Source organism: Orycteropus afer, unplaced genomic scaffold, assembly GCF_000298275.1.
Source record: "Orycteropus afer afer isolate SDZICR_OR568_19922 unplaced genomic scaffold, OryAfe1.0 scaffold00135, whole genome shotgun sequence".
Classification (NCBI taxonomy): Eukaryota; Metazoa; Chordata; class Mammalia; order Tubulidentata; family Orycteropodidae; genus Orycteropus; species Orycteropus afer.
In genome coordinates, this window is record NW_006921722.1 from 5,935,441 (window position 1) to 5,955,767 (window position 20,327).

General features: G+C 48.3%; 1 protein-coding gene across 1 annotated transcript in view; it reads right to left on the minus strand.

Annotated features, from left to right (window-relative positions):
* Nucleotides 1–823: 823 nt before the first annotated feature.
* The window catches only part of PNLDC1 (PARN like ribonuclease domain containing exonuclease 1), a 23,284-nt gene continuing 3,780 nt past the window's right edge, over nt 824–20,327 (minus strand). Inside the window, exons 4-19 of the mRNA XM_007945289.1 lie at nt 17,515–17,554; nt 16,579–16,702; nt 16,317–16,405; nt 13,155–13,255; nt 12,805–12,881; nt 12,492–12,635; nt 11,890–11,959; nt 9,276–9,361; nt 8,655–8,710; nt 4,937–5,001; nt 4,296–4,349; nt 4,078–4,120; nt 3,473–3,572; nt 2,979–3,154; nt 2,743–2,841; nt 824–887 (exon numbers count right to left, since the gene is read on the minus strand). Coding sequence (XP_007943480.1) covers nt 824–887; nt 2,743–2,841; nt 2,979–3,154; nt 3,473–3,572; nt 4,078–4,120; nt 4,296–4,349; nt 4,937–5,001; nt 8,655–8,710; nt 9,276–9,361; nt 11,890–11,959; nt 12,492–12,635; nt 12,805–12,881; nt 13,155–13,255; nt 16,317–16,405; nt 16,579–16,702; nt 17,515–17,554 — 1,388 coding nt within the window. The remainder of the gene's footprint in view (nt 888–2,742; nt 2,842–2,978; nt 3,155–3,472; nt 3,573–4,077; nt 4,121–4,295; nt 4,350–4,936; nt 5,002–8,654; nt 8,711–9,275; nt 9,362–11,889; nt 11,960–12,491; nt 12,636–12,804; nt 12,882–13,154; nt 13,256–16,316; nt 16,406–16,578; nt 16,703–17,514; nt 17,555–20,327) is intronic.

Consider the following 20,327-nt stretch of genomic DNA (forward strand, 5'->3'; position numbering starts at 1 on the left):
TGGTTCACTTCGTCAGCCATGCATTAAAGGGCAAGCTGGCGGTTCAAACCCGGCAGCCGCTCCTGGAAGGAAGGTGGGCAATCTACTTCCACAGTGACACCGCCTTGGAAACCCAAGGAGGGGTCGCTATGAGACAGGGCCGACACCAGGGCACATAACAACAGGAGTTATCTGTAAATCACATGTTTGTAACCCAGGGACTGCCTGTACTGATCAAAACATCCCCAAGGTCCAGAACACTGAGTCTTTTTTCCTTCACTAAACTCAGGTTCTTTCTCAGATCTAACTCCGCAGTGGCCTGTTCTTGTTACATGCCATCGAGTCGGACCTGACTTACAGAGACCCCTCCTTGGGTTTCCGAGGCGGTATCACTATGGAAGCAGATTGCCCAGTCTTCCTTCCGAGGAGCGGCTGGTGGGTTTGAACCGCCAGCCTTCTGGTTAGCAATCAAGTGCCTTAGGCACTATGCTACCAGAGCTCCTCCGCAGTGGCCTAGGAGCCATTATGTTCTCATTTGCTGCCCTGCTGCCATCAGTCCTGTAACTGTTGGTTCCTAACACACTCGAGAAAACCGGGTCAACACCCCGAGGCGGGCCTTCCTCCGAATGATTTATAGAAAGAAAAGTCCCGGCTGCAAACAAAGGTTCCACATCCAAGGATTTCTTTATTGTGGAGAATATTTACAGAACTTCACATTCTGTACCCCAAAATTCCAAGGAAGCACCGTACAGTGGGTACTGCAGACAGTCTGATTTACACAAGCCAGCCCCAGACGGGCATCCCTGGGAGGGCGAGAGGCGCTGGCTGGGGGGCCGTGCTGCACTCAGGCGCTGGGTCTTCCAAGCAGAAAGGCCACCAGGGCCCACGTGGTGATTATGCCACAGACTCTGCAAGGCAATGGCGCAGGTCAGAGGGCTGGGCCACCAGGCAGGCCCCTGAGCACAGACAGGCAGAAAAGCAGCCAACGGGGGCTCGTCCTGCAGGGCCCCACTTTGTTCCTCCCAGTCGTCCTCCCAGTGCTGATACCAAATGTCCCCTGTCACAGTGAGTCTGGGGTACACAGGAAGATTGATTCTTCCTAGTGGCTTGCACAGGCTGTTCACAGAAGGAGAAAAGCAACGCCTAGGAGCCAAACGTCTTTCTCCCACAATATTTGGTTTGTTCTGGCTCCTGACCAGCCAGCCAGAATCCTTATTGAGCTTAATTAGCCACACCTCCACCTTCCCAGGTACTCAGACCAAAAACCCTGGATTCACACCACCTTGGAGGCAATCTGTCACCGGCCCCCCTTCTCACCACTTCCACTGTGCGGTGACTCCACCTGGTGTCCCACTGCACCCCTCACCCTGTCTCCTCCACAGTCCTTTCAGAACAGACATCACATCGTATCCCCTCCATTCAAAACCTTCCACAGTGCCCAGCTTCTCCCAGGAGTGCAGCCCGCAGCTCTCAGCACAGTCTGGGCCCGGCTACTCTCTGCCATATCCTCTGCTTCTTCTCCTCTCCTCTCCTCACCACTTCTGGTCTGGTCACAGGGCATCTTATGACACATGGAGGCCCACCTGGCGCTCTCTCTGCCTGGCACACTGTCCCTAGATAACCCTGGGAGGGTCTTGCCCTCACTGCCTTCAAACCTTTACTGTCACCTCTTTAGTGAGGGCCACCCCCACTGCCTCCTTTGCATTGTGACACCCCCCAAGCTGTCCCACCATCCCACTCCCTGACCCTGCTCTATCTAATCAACCAAGCAACTCACTGCCATTGAGTCAGATCTGACTCACAGCGACCCCTCCTTGGGTTTCTGAGGCGGTATCACTAGAGAAGTAGATTGCCCCCATCTTCCTTCTGGGGAGTGGCTGGTGGGTATGAACCACCAGCCTTCTGGTTAGCAGTCGAATGCCTTAGGCTCTCTGCCACCAGAGCTCCCCTGCTCTAGCCAGCGTTTAATAAACCACCTGCAGGCACACCTTGTCGTCTTGTGCCTCGCTTTACTGCGCCTCACAGACAGTGCATTTTTTACAAATTGAAGGTGTGTGGCCACCCTGCATCCAGCAAGTCTACCATTTTTCCAACAGCAGGTGCTCACTTTGTGTCTCACAGTATTTCAGATTTTTTCATAATACTACATGCTTAATAGACTGCAGTACAGCATAAACGCAATTTTTCCATGCACTGGGAAAGCAAACAATTCATGTGGCTCACTTTACTGTGGTGGCCTGAACCCAACCAGCAGTGTCTCTGAGGTCTGCCTGCGTTGTCACTCATCAAGCCAAATCCCACTCATGGAGCCACCGTGTGCGTCAGAGTAGAACTGTCCCATGGGGCTTCTCAATGGCTGTGACCTCCCGGAAGCAGATCACAAGCCTTTCTCCTAAGGTGCCTATGAGCGGGTTCAAACTGCCAACTTCAGCAGTAGTTAGCTTCAGCAGTAGTTAGCTTTAGTTAAGGGCTTAACCTCAGTGCCACCCCAGGACTCGCGGTTGAGTAAACGTGTATCACCTAATAACCCATAATTCACTATGTTTATGCCTTGTGTGCATCGCCTCCTGCAGGACTGGTAAGTCCAGAGAACCGTGCCCACCACAGCCAGCACTCAGTAAGTGCTGGTGACACTGCTCAATGCAGACCACCATTCTCATCAACAGCTTCGTTACAATACCCAATGGCTAGTGAACGGCTTGACTCAGACCCGACGGAAACGCAGAGCCATCAGGAAGGCAAAGCTTCAGTGTTGCTACTTACTGTAACAAGCAGTTGATATCTGGCGAATGTCGCCAGTACCGATACAGGGACACCTGGAGGTCGGGGTGATGTCTGTATTCCTTTAAGACATTCCGAGCGCTGCCAACAGAGGTGTTCTGTGGTCAGTCAAGCACCCTCACTAGACCTCCTGCTCCCACGAGGCCCAGAGTGGAGAAAGGCACAGAGGTGGGGGTGACTGCAGGGACCAGAGACCAACTGAGAACCCAGGCACCCACTCCTTAAACTTATTGGTCAGAAGCAGGAACTGGCTCTGCGTGAGGCGCCTGATGTCAAACTTGCAGAGGCTCTGGAACTCCCGGTAGACCTGCTGCTCGCTGACCCCCAGCCACCTCCTGACACTGAGGACCAGGATGGGAGGTCGGATGCTGGGATAATCCGGACCCGAGAAGTTCTAGAAAACATGGAGAACAGCAAAAGGGATTTCCCACAGTTCCCACTGACATGTCTTCCAATCTGAAAATCCTAAAGGAGAGATTAGGAAAGGCTCTGTGGAGGGTGGCGGGTGGAAGGTGAGGGGTGGGGGAGAAGGGAGGCGTGCAGGTGTCCATGGCAGGTTTGGGTAGAAGGACACAAGGAGCCCTGATGCCAAGCTTAGTGGGCGTGGTCATCATCGGAACCCCACGGGCACATGTGAGAGGAGGCAAGCAGCTCCGCCTCCCGCTTCACAGGCCTCCAGACTGCGTGAAGGAGCAGCATGGCATCTACTCACGACTTTAGGGACCCCGGCGCGGATAAGATTCACTTGGTTCACATAAGGGGCCAAGGCATCCAGGTACTGAGAGAAGGAGGGCTCTGGTGCAGAACGGCTGCTGCAGAGACAAAGCCAGCCGTCAACACTCAGGCCCCAGGACCGTTCACAACACCCCAGATGTAGCCAAGGGCCTGGAGACAGACCTGGGGAAGGCCGACATCAGCCTGCTTCCCCCAACTAACAACTTCAAGACCCCACCCAAACGAGCAGGACTGCCAGAGGGAGCACCATCCTCTGTGGACACTTTGGTGAAGGTCCCTCTGCAGACAAACAGTAGCAGCAGACACTCAGTGGCAGGCCACGTGCTCAGAGGAGGTGGCACTCCATCAGCCCTGGACAGGATGCCTCCAGCGTCTCACTCCAGCATCAGCCCAGCCCTGCCCACACACCACCACACCCTGAGCCAGGCCCCACAGTGAAATCCCAGACTCTGCAGCCAGGCCCACAAGTTACCCTTGACATCCTCCCCTTCTCAATGTGGCCATGGGACCACAGGGCTTACAGCAAGGGCTCAGTGACTCCGGCCCAGTGACTAAAGAGGATGAACAGAAAACCACACTCACCCAGACACTCTCTGTAGGAGCAAGTGGGCCACTTTCAAAAGAACTGGAAAAGAAAGCTAGACATGTGATCACCCCGAGGCCCAATGGGATGGCCTTATCCAAACACGTAACATCACGTTTTATCTCAGGTACGTGCAAACCAGCTGGGGATAAATGGCTTGCCCAGGTGGTAGGGGCCTGGCACAGACGGTCTTCCTGGGAAACACAGTAACTCCTACCTGACCCACAGAGGAAGGCATCGTAAGCTGCTTCATGGGGGCACTTGGTCTCCACTAAAACACCGCAAGGAGAAGAGAAAATATCGAGCAGTGGTGAGAATCACGGCCTAGAGGGGGGGAGGGTCTCTATCCCCCACCTGGAATCAGCGCTCATGCCCACCAACCACCACCAGTGTTGCTCCTCCAAACCACAGCTGCCCATCTCCCCACACTGCTGCCATGTTTACCGTGGTCTTCTCCCTGGTGGCGAGAGGAGCCACAGGAGGAAAAAGTAAGGACCCAAGAGCTTCCAGAGGGACTGAACACCCGATGAAGGAGGAAATGGACACTCAATTTCTAAGGTCACTCAAGGTGAGGCTCAGCAGTAAACGAAAGGCTAGCAGTTTGAACCCACCCAGTGGCTCTAGCAATGTGCTTTGGTACATAATTCAGCCAAGAAAACGCTACAGGGCAATTCCGTCACCTGGGTTCTCCAGGAGTCGGATGGACTCCACGGCACACAACAACATCTACAACAGAGCACCAGCCCACGAGCCCTCCCCACCTATCATGCAGTGAAACCCAGGCTAAGGAGAGCTCTCCTAAGGTCCAGCTCTCCACTCCGTCGACCATGAAAGAAGCTGGATCTAGTGGGAACATACCGTACTTCTCACACTTGCTTGCATGAACAATCACGGGTGCAGAATCCTTAGTGGGATTCAAGTCACTATTAGAGAAGAAATACAGGATAAAGAACAGCTCTTGAAGACAATCCTTCTAGTTCTCTCCTCACCCCCTTAAGTTAACAGAAACAAAACTGTGTCCTCACTCCTCAAATGCCTGTAAGAACAGAAGCACGGAAGTGGGTATGGCCAGCCCAGGTCTCTGCAAGGAGCCGAGAGGACAGCATGAAAGAACCCCAAGGCAAGAGGCACCAAAGAAACCATCCTGGCCACTGGCCAAGTACTGAACCTAGATAAACTGGCCGCTGTCCCTGCCCTCAGGCACCCAGTATCTGGCAGCATGATATGGGTACTAGAACCACTACATCTTTAAACAGTGCCTGAGACGAACTCGGGAGCTGGCTGACTCAGCTGAGGAGATGGGGTAGAGTCAGGCGTTTCAAGCTGAGGGGACAGGGAGGAGAGAGCTGAGGCTCCCAGAGAGGAAGTCCGGCCATACCACTATGCAAAGGGCAGGACCAGACAGTGAAGGGCCTGTAAGACACAGGGAGGGTTCTGGAGCCACTGGGAGATCCAAAGCAGAAAAAAGGCCCAGTCATACGCACACTCATCATGATCATTCCCGTGGCAGCTGCGACATGAAGCATTCAACAAGGAAATCTTCATTTGGTCTCTAATTAAACCTGTTAATGCCTGTATGTGCTCTACCCACAGAGCCCTAATCCTCCCATCAGTAAGGTGGGCGTGGTCACTCCTCCCGCATCATAAGGGAGCCGTTACCACGGTACATAGCTCCTAAGATGCCATCAGGTGCAGCAACGGTAGCTGACGTTCTACACACAAGCATCCACTCAAGGCCCCATGCCGAGGTCCTGCACATGTATTGAGTCATGAAAGCCTCACAACAACGTTGAATCACATGTGACTACTTCCTCATTTTACAGATGGACACACTGAGGCACAGAGAGAGATCATGTAATATCTCCGAAGTTACTTATAGGCTAGTGAGTGATAAAGCTAGGGTTTACATCCAAGTGGTCCTCATTCAGAACTTGGGCATTTCTCTCCCACACTCACACACAGCCTCTCCCACACTCGCACACTCATGCTCAGTCTCTCTTACACACTCAGACTCTCACACACAGCCTCTTTCACCACAAAGCCTCTCTCTCACAGTCTCATGCGCACGCGCACACACACACAGACTCTCAGTCCCTCTCAGAGTCTCTCACACACACACATACATGGCCTCTCTCATACACTCTTCTCTTCTCTCACAAATGTAAGTTTCTCTCTCACAATCTCTCAGTCTTTTTCCTTCACACACACAAGTCTCTCACACATAGTCTCCCTCAGTGTTTCTCAGTCTCTTTCACGCACCCACACAGTCTCTCTCATACCCATTCTCTCCCACACATACACACACTCACCCCTCAGCATAATGCCTAACACCATAAGGACCTAACGGATGTTGTCCCAAGCACAGCACTGGGTTTAAGGAACAGGAGAGGATGAAAACAAGGCGAAGGTGGCTGTGGGACAGGTGGAACAGGAGAATCTAGAAGACAGTTGGTGAACTAGGTGTTCTGGAGCTGGTGAGGTCTGGACAGGGTCACACACAGTGATGGGAGCTGAAGCTGGGAGCATGAGTGAGGTCACCGAGGATGCAGCAACAATTAAGAAGAGGGCTTAGGAGAGATCCTTGAGGAAAAATTTAAGAAATGAACAAAAAATAAGAGCCCACAAGGGACAGACTTAAAAAACAAATGAAGTCCCACCGGAAAAGAAGAAACCTAGGAGTGTCACAGCAGAAGACCAGGAAGAAGCAGCTGGAACGTCAGATGCCGTGGTAAAACAACAGCTGACACCAGAGCGTTGACAGTGTACCAGACCCTGTCTCAGACAGCATCTGTGCATCACCCCATGAAGACAACAGGCAAGTCTCCACTCAGTGACCTGACAGCAGTTCCAGCGAAGGGAACACCTGGCTGCAGTGACTTGAGGTGAAGCAGAGGCCTCTGAAGGGAAGAACACACACAGCAGAGTAAGTGGGGGGCAGAGCTGAAAGGGGAGCTTTCTAAAGTTAGGGCAGGAGCTTTTGATGCCAAAGATCCACGAAAGACAAAAAGGCTGGAGAGACCCAGAAGGGGTGACATGGAGTACGGGGTGGGGAGGCACGCGGGGCCTTAGGTCGAATGATGGGAAAGACAGTAATAAAAATGACACACACTGGAGGGAACGGAGATGGGGGGGCCTGCCTTTGGCCTCCTGCTTTCTTCTGGGAAATGTGAGCAACAAGATGGCCTTCTGAGGAAGGGCACGGGAAGACATCGGGCCAGCAACGACTTAGGGTGTGAGGAAGATGAGTATTTGTTGGCAACCGGCTGCTGAGCACGGGGCGGGCGGACAAGCAGCCCACAGGACATAGGGCACCTCTCTCTCCAGACAGGCCCCTCCGCGTGTGGCCACTGACACCACCACCTCCCTTGGCTGGTGTCCTGGGCCCCTGGGGCGGCACCACAGGCAGAGCATCCATTTTCAGACAACATATCCTCACATCAGCAACTCCCGCAGAGCCGGGAAGGGAAGCAGGTGCTACTCTTCTTACAGAAAGGGCAGGACTGCAGCTGTCCCTTCCCTGGCATGTTTAACCTGCCCCTGCTGTGCGGCCCAGAGGACACGTGGGGAAGACGAAGAGCCTATTCCAGTGGAGCTCATCACTTCAGCAATCACAGACAGACCAAAGAAAAACAAAACCCCTGCCAGCTGGAAACCCCACAAAATGAAGCAGCTGCAGGCAGTCGAGAAACCTAATCACACATTGAGGCAAATTGGCTGCCAAAGACCTCTGCAAAGCAGTAAAGAGCAAAGATGCCATTTTGATGACTAAGGTGTGGCCAACCCAAGCCATGGTCTTTTCAATCGCCACATATGCATGTGCAAGTTAGACAGTGGAAGAAGAAGACAGAAGAAGTGGTGATGCATTTAACTGTGGTGCTGGCCAAGAACACTAGTGCACTGTGATTGCCAAGACAGTCAGTCTGATAAGAAATTCCACCAGACAGCTCCTCAGAAGTGGGGTGGAGATGTGCGCTCACATCCGTGGACAGTCCTGAGGAAAGGCTGACGTCTAGGAAAGACATCGTAGATGATAAAGTAGAGGGTCAGCAAACACAAGGGAGACCCTCCGGGCAGTGTCAGATTACCCAACAAGCTAAGCACAGGCTTACCCGTGCTTACTTACTAATCTGTGGTGAACGATTTCATCTTCTCTTTACCCTATCAGCTTCTGCTGGAAAGCTATAGCTGACAGCTCTCTCTCTCCCAACCCTACAGCACCTTCCTAGAGAATCAAAGCCTTTTCAAATGTGCAATCCGATAGGGACAGAGCACCCAGTAAGCAAGGTAAGCACAGGTAACCTACCCTTGCCCCCATGACATGGACTGATGCAACAGCCACACCAATGAACTCAAACAGACCAAGCGTCGCAAAGATGGCAAGGTTGCTCTGAGTCAGCTAGCTCAATGGCAACAAACACCAACAGACATTTCACCAAGGCCCCTGCCCCTGGAGCAGGGCTTTTCAACAGTAGTACCACCACACCCATCCCACTGCCTCTGTGACAACCAAAACCGGCTCACACATAGCCCTGAGAACCAATGTCCCAAAAGCAACTCCAAAGAAGGCTTTCCTCACCTGTTAAGGACTTCATAAACTTCAGAAAGATTTGAAACCCTTGGGAAATTCAGTTCCTGTAATTTTGGGAAACAAATCGGGGAGAATAAAACATTTGCATTTTTTTATTATCTGCTTCAAGTGTTATCAAATGTCCGTTAAAATAACCTGGAAGATGCCAACTCCTACCATTTCCTCTTTTCAAACATTTTAACCACCCTCATTCCGTTGCTAAATAACAATGTCAGGGAACCCAGTATCCTGGGTTTCCTGGAAGGGTTGCAAAGGCCGGGTAAAGCTGATGTTCTTCAAGAGTCACAGGAGGGAACCCACCACGACGTGCTGTAAGCCTTCTGCAAATACTGACTAGGCACTGACCAAGCCCTCAAACACACTTGTGTTCTGCGATCTAAGTAAGTGCCTGAAGTACATACAAATAAGTCAAACCTGAACAAAGGAAAATAAGTATATATAAGCTGATATGATGACCTTCAGGTGCCACAATACAGAAGAAACCAGTACTGGTTTAAAAAAAGAAAAGAATTCAAAGAACTATTTAAAAAAAAAAAAAAAAGGCAAGAGGAAGCTAAGAGTTACTGGGACCAACAGGCCTTCCTTAACCAAGAAATCTCATTACTTTACCTTCCAGATATCCTTCGTTACATTCTTGGTGTCGATGAGAACAGGAAATAGGTGATGGATGTTGAGCTTAAACTGATCGTAGCTTTCTGAGGAGAAAGAGTCAGTCAAAAGTGAGGTGCTATGTTGGTAAAAATGGTAAGGAAAGTTCTCCAACCTAACTTCAAATAAAGTGAACAAAAACAAAACAATGTAAGAACTGAAAATGTCCTTAATCTTACTGTCAAGTATTTTTGGTCTCAAACCCACTCACCATCACAATATCTAAGCCAACAACCAACCCAACCCATGGCCATCGAGTTGATTCCAGCTTATGGGACCCTACTGGACAGAGCAGAACTGCCCTATAGGGTTTCCAAGGCTATAAATCTTTATGAGAGCAGACTGCCTCATCTTTCTCCCGTGGAGCAGCTGGGGGTTCAACCTGCCCACCTTCTGGTTAGCAGCCAATGTTTTAACCAATGCACCATGAGAGCTCTTTCAATACCTAACAGTGAAAATCAAATGCTTTCCAGGATGTTCTGTACTGCCAGCGTCCACTAACAGAGTTAGGGAAGTTCTAGCCAATGGGATGAGAGACAGAGGCATGACTGGAAAGGCAGATATGAAATCATCATTTGTAAATGAGTGTTCAGAGAGAATCCAACAAAAATCAACTACAATTCATTAGAATGAGAAATGGCCCGATAAAAGGAAAATAAACCCCAGTAGTTGGTGTATTTACCAAAGTTGCACACAGCACACCGTTCACCACAAAGCAAACCACTGCAGCCCCCCTCTCTTTGCCCTCCCGTGTCCTACTCCCCAAAGGCAGCCACCTGCTGTTCTGATTCCTCTGCTACTTATCCCCATATATTGAAGTAGCACACTCCTGCTGCTGGTGGGTTTGGGGTTTAGGCGTGTAGCTACTGACTTCCCTGGGTACGATGCTCAAGAACACCTCCGCTCCACCTCCTTCATCAGAGTCCCCTCACCCTCTCCCTTCCTCACCACACCATTACGTCATCTCCTTGGTACAACCATGGTGCATGAGTCCCAAAGGCTATGGGATATTCCACAGTAACATCTCCATCCTTGTGCAACTTTTGTTCTCCCAGGGGTTTTTGTTTTGCTGTTTGCTTAGTTTTTTCTACAAGTGCTTATTATTAATTTTACCCCTAATTTGCCCCTAATTCTCCCAAACTTCCCTCAACAGGCTCCAACGCTGATGTTTTATCAATTCATTCTTGGGGAAAATCTCTCCTGAAGCCTTCTCACCCCTTTTCATCTCAACTACTGTTCTCTTTACATTAATTTAATCCCGACAACAACCCAGTGACAGACGTACTATGATTATCTCCACCTTACAGGCAGGGAAACTGAAGGAGAGCTGGTCAAGTCACTTGCTGGAGATGACACATACACTATGGTGGGGGTGGGGATTCAGGCAGGGCTCTGGCACTAAGCTTTAACCACCATGTGTCTGCCCAACAATGGCCTCAGCCATGGGTAATGATGACTTGGCCCTACAACAGTATCACACAGACATTAAAAAGGACATTTACGAGGTCTTTAATGACATAAACACCCTGAGTACTTGAAAATGAGCCAATTACTTAGGGTTACTGCGATGTAATAAATTACATAGTGTGGCTTTTCTAGCCGTAAGTCTTTGTAAACTCCATAGTGGAATTTGCCATGAGTAGCTCCTGATTGTTAAAGTTATCCACCTGGGGTATTTCTGTTGGGAGCAGCACAAAGTAATTTTCTGGGAAGTTCGCTCTCTCAGGTATACAGAATTCTGATGTTGGGATTGCTTCGTTTGGCCACCCTGCCAGGCTCAAAAGGAACACTCCTAAAGGCAGGAGTCTCTCTGACTGCCAGCTGAGAAAGAAATGTTGCTGAGAGAAACACACTCCTGAGACACGCACTGGTGGGAGAGAGACTGAGACTGTTGGCTGAGAGACACCGGGCTGAGAGAGACCGAGTATGTTCCTGAACTTGAATTGTAGCCTGTTGCTTCCCTAATAATCCCCATAACCTGTGAGTTCTGTGTGGCCACTGCAGTGAATTATCAAACCCAGCAGAGAGGTGGTGGGTGCTGCAGGAGGAACGGTTGGTGTCAGGGTTGGTGAAAGGGCTGGAGGGAAGCAGCACATCTAGCCTCGCAGGAATAGGCCTTGGGCTACTACTGATGGTGATTCTGTCTTCCTTTTGTGGGCTTAGAGGAAGTCAGAAGATGCGGCCTCCTTGCCTCTTTGGCAGTTACCAAGTATGTAAAATCTCACATCAGAGGGAAAAACAAAAAGTGTTAGCACCAGAGCTGGGATTAGAGGTGACTGCTCTCCTTCACACATCTCTGGTTCAGTCAAGCTGTGTACAGTGGGAGTGAATGACGTCTGTAAACAGGGTGTGGGGGAGGAGTAGATCTCCTCCCCCCTGAGGAAATGCCCTGACTTCTACGCCCACAAAATAATGCCAGACAGAGCAGAGCACAGAAGCCGGACCTCTCCAGTAACCAGACACCTGGAGGAGCATGCACTCTGAGGGCTGCTTCAGAAGCACAAGCGGGGACCACTCCCCTTGCCAGACGGCCCAGGGAGATCAAAGGGAAGGAGGGCAGCAGGCCTGCCCCTACCTGGGAGAGGCCTGAAGAACTTCTCGTGAAGGTGCAGCAGGTCCATCATCATGTTATGCCCCACTAAGGGCTACTTAGAGGAAAACAACAGGTTAGAGAAACGGAATTTAGAAAAACAGAAACAAAACAAGGAGACAAAAGTAGCAGTTCCCTGCAAAGGATTTAACTTGAGAATCCACTGCAGGTCTGGTCACTTGGTCATCCATCCTGACCTTCATTCCACCCCCACAAGGCAGCCCAACTGCTTATATGCCAAAACTAGAAAATGAATAAAGAGAGCTGCAGGGACTTGGGCAGGGTCCCAGGGGGTCTAGACTGTGAAGTAGAGAAATGCAGTCCCCAGGTAGCTTTAGGTCAAACAGTACTGAAATCCCTATTTACCCAAAAAGAACAAAGAGTGAGCCCATGCTTCATGCAGGACAGTCTTTCCCCAAAGTAACCTACTGTCATTTGGTGAAAGCAAGCTTAGGTCCAGGAAGCCACCATCAATGAGAAGGGATCACTCAGGTTAAGGAATCTGGTCTTACTAGTGATGCACCATCAGTATCTACAGCATCTACAGAACATGGCGAACGACCAAGAAAGGAGGTTTTTCTCCCTACCTTCCGGGCTTTCACTAACATCTGGAAAAAGACGGAAAACCCCTTCGCAGAAAGGAGAATCTTCTCCTTCCAGGAGCTCTCTCGCTCACAAGACGCGTTCTCCAGATACCAGCGATGCTGTGAGTTCACCTTCTTCACTATCACCTGACGTGGAAAGGAGAGGTGAGGTCTTGGAATGGAATCCTGGGTTACTGCAAACAAAGTCAAGAGCCATGGCTCTTCATCTCAAAACAAGAAAGGAACGAGAGAAGCCCGTTTGGTCCAAAGGGAGCCAGGGAGCCAGTAAGGATTCCTCAGTCCAAGCGGAACTCACTTTGTGCTCCGTCAGCACCATCCAGACGTTGGGGAGAGCTTGCTGCAGCACTAGCTGTACCTCGAAGGCCTGGAACCCTGTGGCAAGGAGACATGGGCTTGCACAGAACCACACACAGACGCAGAACAGCATTCCGCTTCCCACAGAAGAGAAGCCGAGAGGAAGAGAAGCTAACGAACGGATGCAGCGAGCGATAAAAGGCAGGTCTGCCCGAAGCTAGAGAGCCCACAGGGCTCCCTCTCTACTTAGCTAATGCTGCCAGTAGACTCTGGTTTGATATCTGGGCCCAGGGACCCAGGGGAAGGGAGGCATGCTACGTACGGGTTTGCCCCAATGCCCCTTACGCCTACCAGTGATGCCCGGGAGAGTCATGCAATCGCCTTCCTCTGCCAGGTCCAGCCACCGCGTCACTTCCTCAATCACCACCTTGATTTGGTCTTTATCCAAAGAACTGAAAACAGGGCACAGGGAAGCAGAAATGGTGGAGATACCACGCCAGAACTGTCAGACAAACTGAAATGTATCTGAGTTTCCAGTGTTAATACAGGGAGCTAGTGAAGAAAATGGACTGCAAATAACCATTCATTTCCAGTTCTTATTATGTGACAGGAAACCAACACTTGGCCCATGTACTCGCATAAGCTCCTAGGAACACATTAGGTCCTGCTCCTCCCTTTGGAGGAGAAGTTACTGGGACCGGGCCAGTACTGAGCATTGCCATCAGTACGGCTTCTTCACGCTGCTTTCACAGGTGGTAAAGCTCTAGCCAGTGAAATAAGGAAAAGACAGGGCTCTGGTGACTCCATCTTCTCCTGTGTTTGAAACCAAAGTATGCATTTGCAGATAAGGAAAGACTTTTCTACAACATTTTGAAATAACAAAAGGTTAGAAATTCAAATTATGTTTTCCCATCACAAAGAGCTACATTTTAATATGAAAATCACCAACCAGAATTTTAAAAAAAACAATAAACCTCCAAAGGAGCTCTGGTAGCACAGTGCCTAAAGCACTTACTGCTAACCAGAAGCCTGGCGGTTCAAACCCACCAGCCACTCCTCGGAAAGAAGATGGGGCAATCTACTTCCATAGTGATACTGCCTCGGAAACCCAAGGAGGGGTTGCTATGAGTCGGGTCTGACTTGATGACACATAACAACAACAACAGCTACATAAAAGAGCTCTGTTGGCGTACTGCCTAAGGCAGTTGACTGCTAACCAGAAGGTTGGCAGTTCAAACCCACCAGCCACTCCATGAAAGGAAGACTGGGCAATCTACTTCTGTAAAGATTTACCACCTGGAAACCCAAAGGGGGTTGCTATGAGTCAGAATCGACTCAATGGCAGTGAGTTTGTGGTTTTTTTGTTTTTTTATTACATAAGAGAATTATCTGGACAATTAATTGTAACATTTCAGAATTAAAAGCTGACTAATTTAACCCTGCTAATTTAACCCTAGGAGCTCTGGTAGCATAGTGGCTAAAGCACTTGACTGCTCACCAGAAGGCTGGCGGTTCAAACCCACCAGCCACTCCTCGGAAGGAAGGTTGGGCAATCCTACTTCCGTAGTGATACTGCCTCGGAAACCCAAGGAGGGGTCGCTATGAGTCGGGCCGACTCGACAGCACATAACAACAACAACAATTTAACCCTCTTCATGATCATCTGAAAGCCCAAAGAACTAAAATAACTTGTTCACAATCAACCACCTAGTTCAGAGCAGTGGCCAGGCCAGCAACCAGTGACCTGCTGTGCCTGACACACCACCCTGCCCATCCACCCTGGTCACTCAGACTCTTAACTATACAGCAGTCCTGGGTTTGATTAACTAAGTTGCAAAGACTAGACATTGGGAACCAAAGACAGAAGGCAGACATCCTGCCCCCAGGGAACAGAGCAGAAACTAACAGTCAGAGCAAATCCATTTATACCAAGGCTTGAGTTCTAAAGTCCATGCACAGCACACAAGTGAGACAGCCAATGTTACACAGCATTTACTCTTTGAGCAGTCTTGGGGTTCACTCTTGCTTACCCTGCTCACAGTGCCAATCATGTATAACCAGTCTAGCGAAACTACAATTAACCACTCTGATGCTGACTTGTATGGTAGATAACAGATCCCACTCCATGTACCAAATGCATTTCTTGGAAAACTCAGCTTCCCTTCTCTGTTCAGTTCAGACCCTAGCTGCTCATGCAAGCCCTCTACTGTCAGCCACACAGGGATGGAGCAATGGGTACTTGCCACAAGCCTGGAAGTCTCTCTTGACTCCCTCCACTTCAGACCATCTGGCTCCTCTTACTCCTTTGGGTCCCCAAACAATCGATCAGCTTGTGGAGCTTACGGAGACACTATACTTGCGATAACAGCTTTAATATAACAAAAAGGGTACAAATGAAGAGACACACAGGGCAAGGTCTGAAAGGGGTCCCAGTTCAGAGCTTCCATGTCCTCAGGGGACACACTTACTCTCTTGAGGGCAGATGCTCCCCTGCTGCCATGTTCCAGGGCTTTTATCAGCAGCCAGTCTGTGTGCTTGCATTACGAGGTAGGTTTCCTATCCAGACTGGCATCAAACCAACCTTGACTTCTGATGAAATCCCTTAAGGTTATTTTCCCAAAAACCAGGGCTTTGAACTGGTTCATTCCAGATCAACCCCTGCTGGGAATTTGCTTTTCCACTCCAGAGATAATGAATCAGAATCAACATTTTAACAAGATCCATAACAATCACCTGGGTGTCTTGTCAAAAGGTAGATTCTGATTCAGTATATTTGTGGGGGGGGATGCAAATTCTCAGCAGGGAGTCTAACCAGAATGAATGAGTTTGAAACCCTGATAAAAACAAGGGCAAAGGTCAGGGAAGGGAATTCACTGCACCAAACCCTTCAGTAGATCTGAGGGAAGACCAACACAACATCTCACAGTTAAATCCAGCTAAACCAAAAAAACCAAACTCACTGCCATCAAGTCAGTTCTGAGTCATAACAACCTCCCACTGGGTTTCCAAGGATATAAATCTTTACGGAAGCAGACTGCCTTATCTTTCTTCCAAGGAGCAGCTAGTGGGTTTGAACCACCAACCTTCTGATTAGCAGCCAAATGCCTTAAACACCATGCCACCATAGCTTCTAAATCCAACAACAGAGCCATTGATTTCCCTCCAGCACTGGAATGGAGTTCTTATTTCTTTATTTGAGCACCAAATTAAGTCAATTTTTTCTTTTCCCTTCATTTTAAACACTAAAGGCATATTCAGCACAGTGAGAAGTTCACCTGGGAGCTGAACCTCCTGGAGGGAACAGCTGAATGCCATTTCTCACCTCTAGTACAGGAAAGGAATCATCAGCCCACAGAGGGTTCTGTTCTGGCTAAGGACACACAATGGACGCCATCTCATTAAAAGTGGAAAAAACAATGTCACCTTCCTCCTGGCAACGGCATACCTCTCCACAGGAAAGCAAAAAACAAAACGATGACAAACCCAAAAAACACTTGGAGGCATCAGCTCTACCTGCGAACTCTCCAGTTTCCACTCAGGATACTGTGTTTAATTTTTTTCTCTTGTTCTTCATTCATATATGGGATTCCATTTTTGAGAAACTAAAGAACAAAGCAAGGAGACTGGTCTGAGTATTCCTGTGCCAAGAGTGAAAAGAAGGTTTTCAGTTCATGAGGGCAAGTGAGAAAGGGGAAAGAAAGAACAGATTCATTCATGCATCAGGTGGCCCAGGTTACTTTTGTAACGGTCCCACTTCCCTCCTCCAATGACATACCTTGTTATAGTCAAAGCCATACTGATTCAAAAACTGAACACTAGAAGCCTGGAAAGAGAATTCTGAATCCAAAATCCCAAACGTTGTAGGGAAGAGAAAGAAGTTACATGAATGGGAAACATACCTATAAAAAAAGAGGTAAACATAAGAAGAAAAAGCCAAAACCATCTTTAACACTCTGGGTAAGGAAGTAGGCTTTGGGGTGGGCTCTTTCCTTCATTAAAGAGGTATATGAATGTGCCAAGTCCCATGACTGCCACTGGGACCAAGAGAGGAGGCATGGACCTGCCCTCAGGGAACAACCCAACTAGGCCTGCTCTTTAGTCAGAACTCACAGCACACTGCACTGTGACAGACAAGGTCCTCCCCGACAGATGGAATGTTCCTTCTGACTAGTGGGACCTGCATTCTACTGAGTCAGTATTTTAAATATTGCTCATTAAAACACGCTGCGATAATGGCCGTAATGAAGGCGCACAGAGAAACGATGCAAAGGGAAGGGAGAGCTAAGACACAGGGCAGGGGGTCAGAAAAGGCCCCACAGGAAAGGCACTGCTTTGAGAGTCTGGAAGGACAAGCTGGAGCTCACAAAGGGCACAGAAGCAAGAGGGAATATGGAATGTCTGGGATATAAGGGGCAGTCGCCTGAGGCAGAACTTGAAGGAGATGTAGAAGGTAAATGGGTAAGAGCCACATGTTTGCAAAAACTCTTTTATAAAGTGGAGGGCAGGTTTTGGACCCAGGACCCTTATGCTGAGAACCTCCTAAATCCAGAGGAAGATTTATACCAAGCTTCAGGGAGATCTTCAAGGAGACAAGGACCATCCCTACCCCACACCTGAACTGGTACCTTGAATTCAGACTTCTAGTCTCTTAAAACTGTGAGAGATTAAGTTTCAGTTTGTCAAAGGAAAAAAAAGAAGTCTTTATACATACTTGTTGGCCTCTCCTTTGACACTGGAAAACACAGACAACCCTGGAAGAGTGAGAGCAGAGGGAATGAGTACCTAAGCTACTGAAGTTCCCACAAAGACACAATGGTGCAAAGTGCTTTGCATCCCCAGATACTATTCTGGGTTTAGAACAGTTTAACATCCTCATTTAAAAACAGAGAGAGACACAAAGTCAATGTTTGGGTACATTCTCGCCTTAGGATAAACATTAACAGACTCTCATCGACAGAAGCATGATATAGTGGAAGAGCCGAGAATAACTCAAGCTGTAAGATCCACAGAGTTGTGTACAAGCAAAAGCTCACAGTGGTTTTGGAAGCCAGTGCAGCCTCATAACTCAGAAAAGTTCACTACTTTCCAAGATACTAATTTACAAATAGCATGTTCACTTTAAAACCTTTTTAAGACCCATGGGACGTATATCACCCATCAATATTTTCAGCAGCTCAGGTTTCCTGGGAAGCTGCTGTGTAGTTGCAGCATGTGTGGTCCTCTGGCAGGGACCTGTGTAACTGTATGAATCTGAAGAAACATACCTCATCCCACCAATCCTAGCACAAGAGTCCTCTTGGGACATATGTGTCCCACATAACTGTATCACAATTTATATTACCTCAAAAACATTTTTTCCTTGATTTCTGCATGCCTTTCATTATTGAAAACATTTGGTATCAACAAAAAAAAAAATTCAAAGCAGAAAACTGGGTCATGAAAAGGCTAAAAAAAATGAGACAGAAAAACAAAAATAGATGACTACAGAATTATTACCAAAAAAATACATCAGCCTATTGAGTCCAGGCAAAAAGGAAGATTTAGTAAAGGCAGACTTGAAGCATGTAAATTATTAAATTGTAATTCACACTAAAATTACTAAAATATAACTGGAGATGGTTCTTCAAACACAGAAATAATTTTATAGTTTCAAAATTAACCAGAGGAAATACCAGAAATCAGAGAGTAAAAAAATTATAAATTTAACTACTTAAAATGACTGTATTGTTCAAAAGACCACACGCAAAGTGAAAAACACTTCAAAGTAGGGAAAAACAACAGAAACAGGAAACCAAGAGCAAAAACAACGCAACACACTGTCGTCAAGTCAGATCCGATTCATAGTGAGCCCATCTTGGGTTTCTGAGGTGGTGTCACTATGGAAGAAGATTGCCCAACCTTCCTTCCGAGGAGTGGCTGGTGGGTTTAACCGCCAGCCTTGTGGTTAGCAATCAAATGCCTTAGGCATTACGCCACCAGAGACCCTAATCAAGAGCTGGTCCCTACGTTTTTCAGAAGTCCTACATTAAGAAAAACAACCACAGGCATTGAGGAAGAAGACGACATAGAGAGTGCATGGGAGGTACAGACAAAAAAGATACACTCTTTTGCACATACAGTGCTGTGTTGTTACTGATGGCAAACCTTGATCTACGGGCAGATAGATGGGTGGACAGGCTGAACTATTAGGTATGTCTGTGCAGGGAGGAGTATGGCCGTGACCATGTATAGGGTTGTCCGACAATGTTTCTACAAGTATATCTGTATATTCTGTAAGAATTCCCAGGTATATAGTAGAGCTGACCATTTAAATGCAACAATGGGTCTCTCTTCATCCAGAGCAAACAAGAATGAAGAAAACCAAAGACACATGGAAACAATTAGTCCAAGCAACTGGTAAACCATGAGATTCTCATCCTATATGACTATGAGACCAGAAGAACTAGATAGTTCCCAGCTGAACATATACATTAGGCAAATACACTTCTTGGTGAGATAAATCATGGGAGAATAGAAGGGCTGCGCATGCACTGGGAGACAGCTCAGGGGGCAGGAGTGCATGGAAGGAAAGGACACAGGGAAGAGGTAACTATGGGGAGAAGTGGGAGGGGAGCTGTTGCACTGTGGGAAACTGCAGTCAACGTCATGAGACAAAGTATATATGAGCTGCTGTATGAAAAATGAATTTCCTCTGTAAACTTTCACCCAAATCACAATCAAAATTTAAAAAAGAAGAAGAAGAATTCCCTGATATATAGTAGAACTGATAAAGGACACGGTTGTAGTCACTTCTTGGCCACAGCCAGCTACCCAGAGGTCTCAGAGGATATTAAGCACAATTGGCATAACATACTACATAAAAACATTGTTCCACATCCCACTGTGACAAGTAGCGACTGGGATCTCAGAAACTTAGAATGCGGCCATCTAGATGCAACAATGGGTCTCTCCTTGTCCAGAGCAAAGAAGATGAAGAAAATCAAAGACACGTGGAAACAATTACTCCAAGCACCTGGTACACCACACGATCCTCGGCCTATATGACTGTGAGACCAGAAAAACTAGAATGGTATCCAGCTACCACTGTCAACTACTCAGAGGGGGGTCTATGTAGGAGATCCTGGATAGAGTGGGAGAACAATGTGGAACAAAACGCAAAATCATAGGGGGAAAAAAAAGGGGACCAGATTTGCTGGTCTGATAGAGCCTGATGGTACCACTGAGACTATGGGCCGTAGTCATTTAGCTGCTACGGAAAAGGTCAGCAGTTCAAATCCACTGGCCACTCTTTGGGAGAAAGACGAAGCAGTCTGCTGCACTTCAGGTCTGGAACTGAACCCACTCCCGTGGCTTCCAGCCAAACAAAAGACAGGTATAGGAGCTAAACATTTACATTAGGTAGATACATTACTTGGAGAGAACAATCATGGGTGAATAGAAGGGCTGTGTGCACAGGGAGACAGCTCTGGGGGCAGGAGTGCACGGGAGGGAAGGACATAGGGAAGAGTAACTATGGGGAGGAAG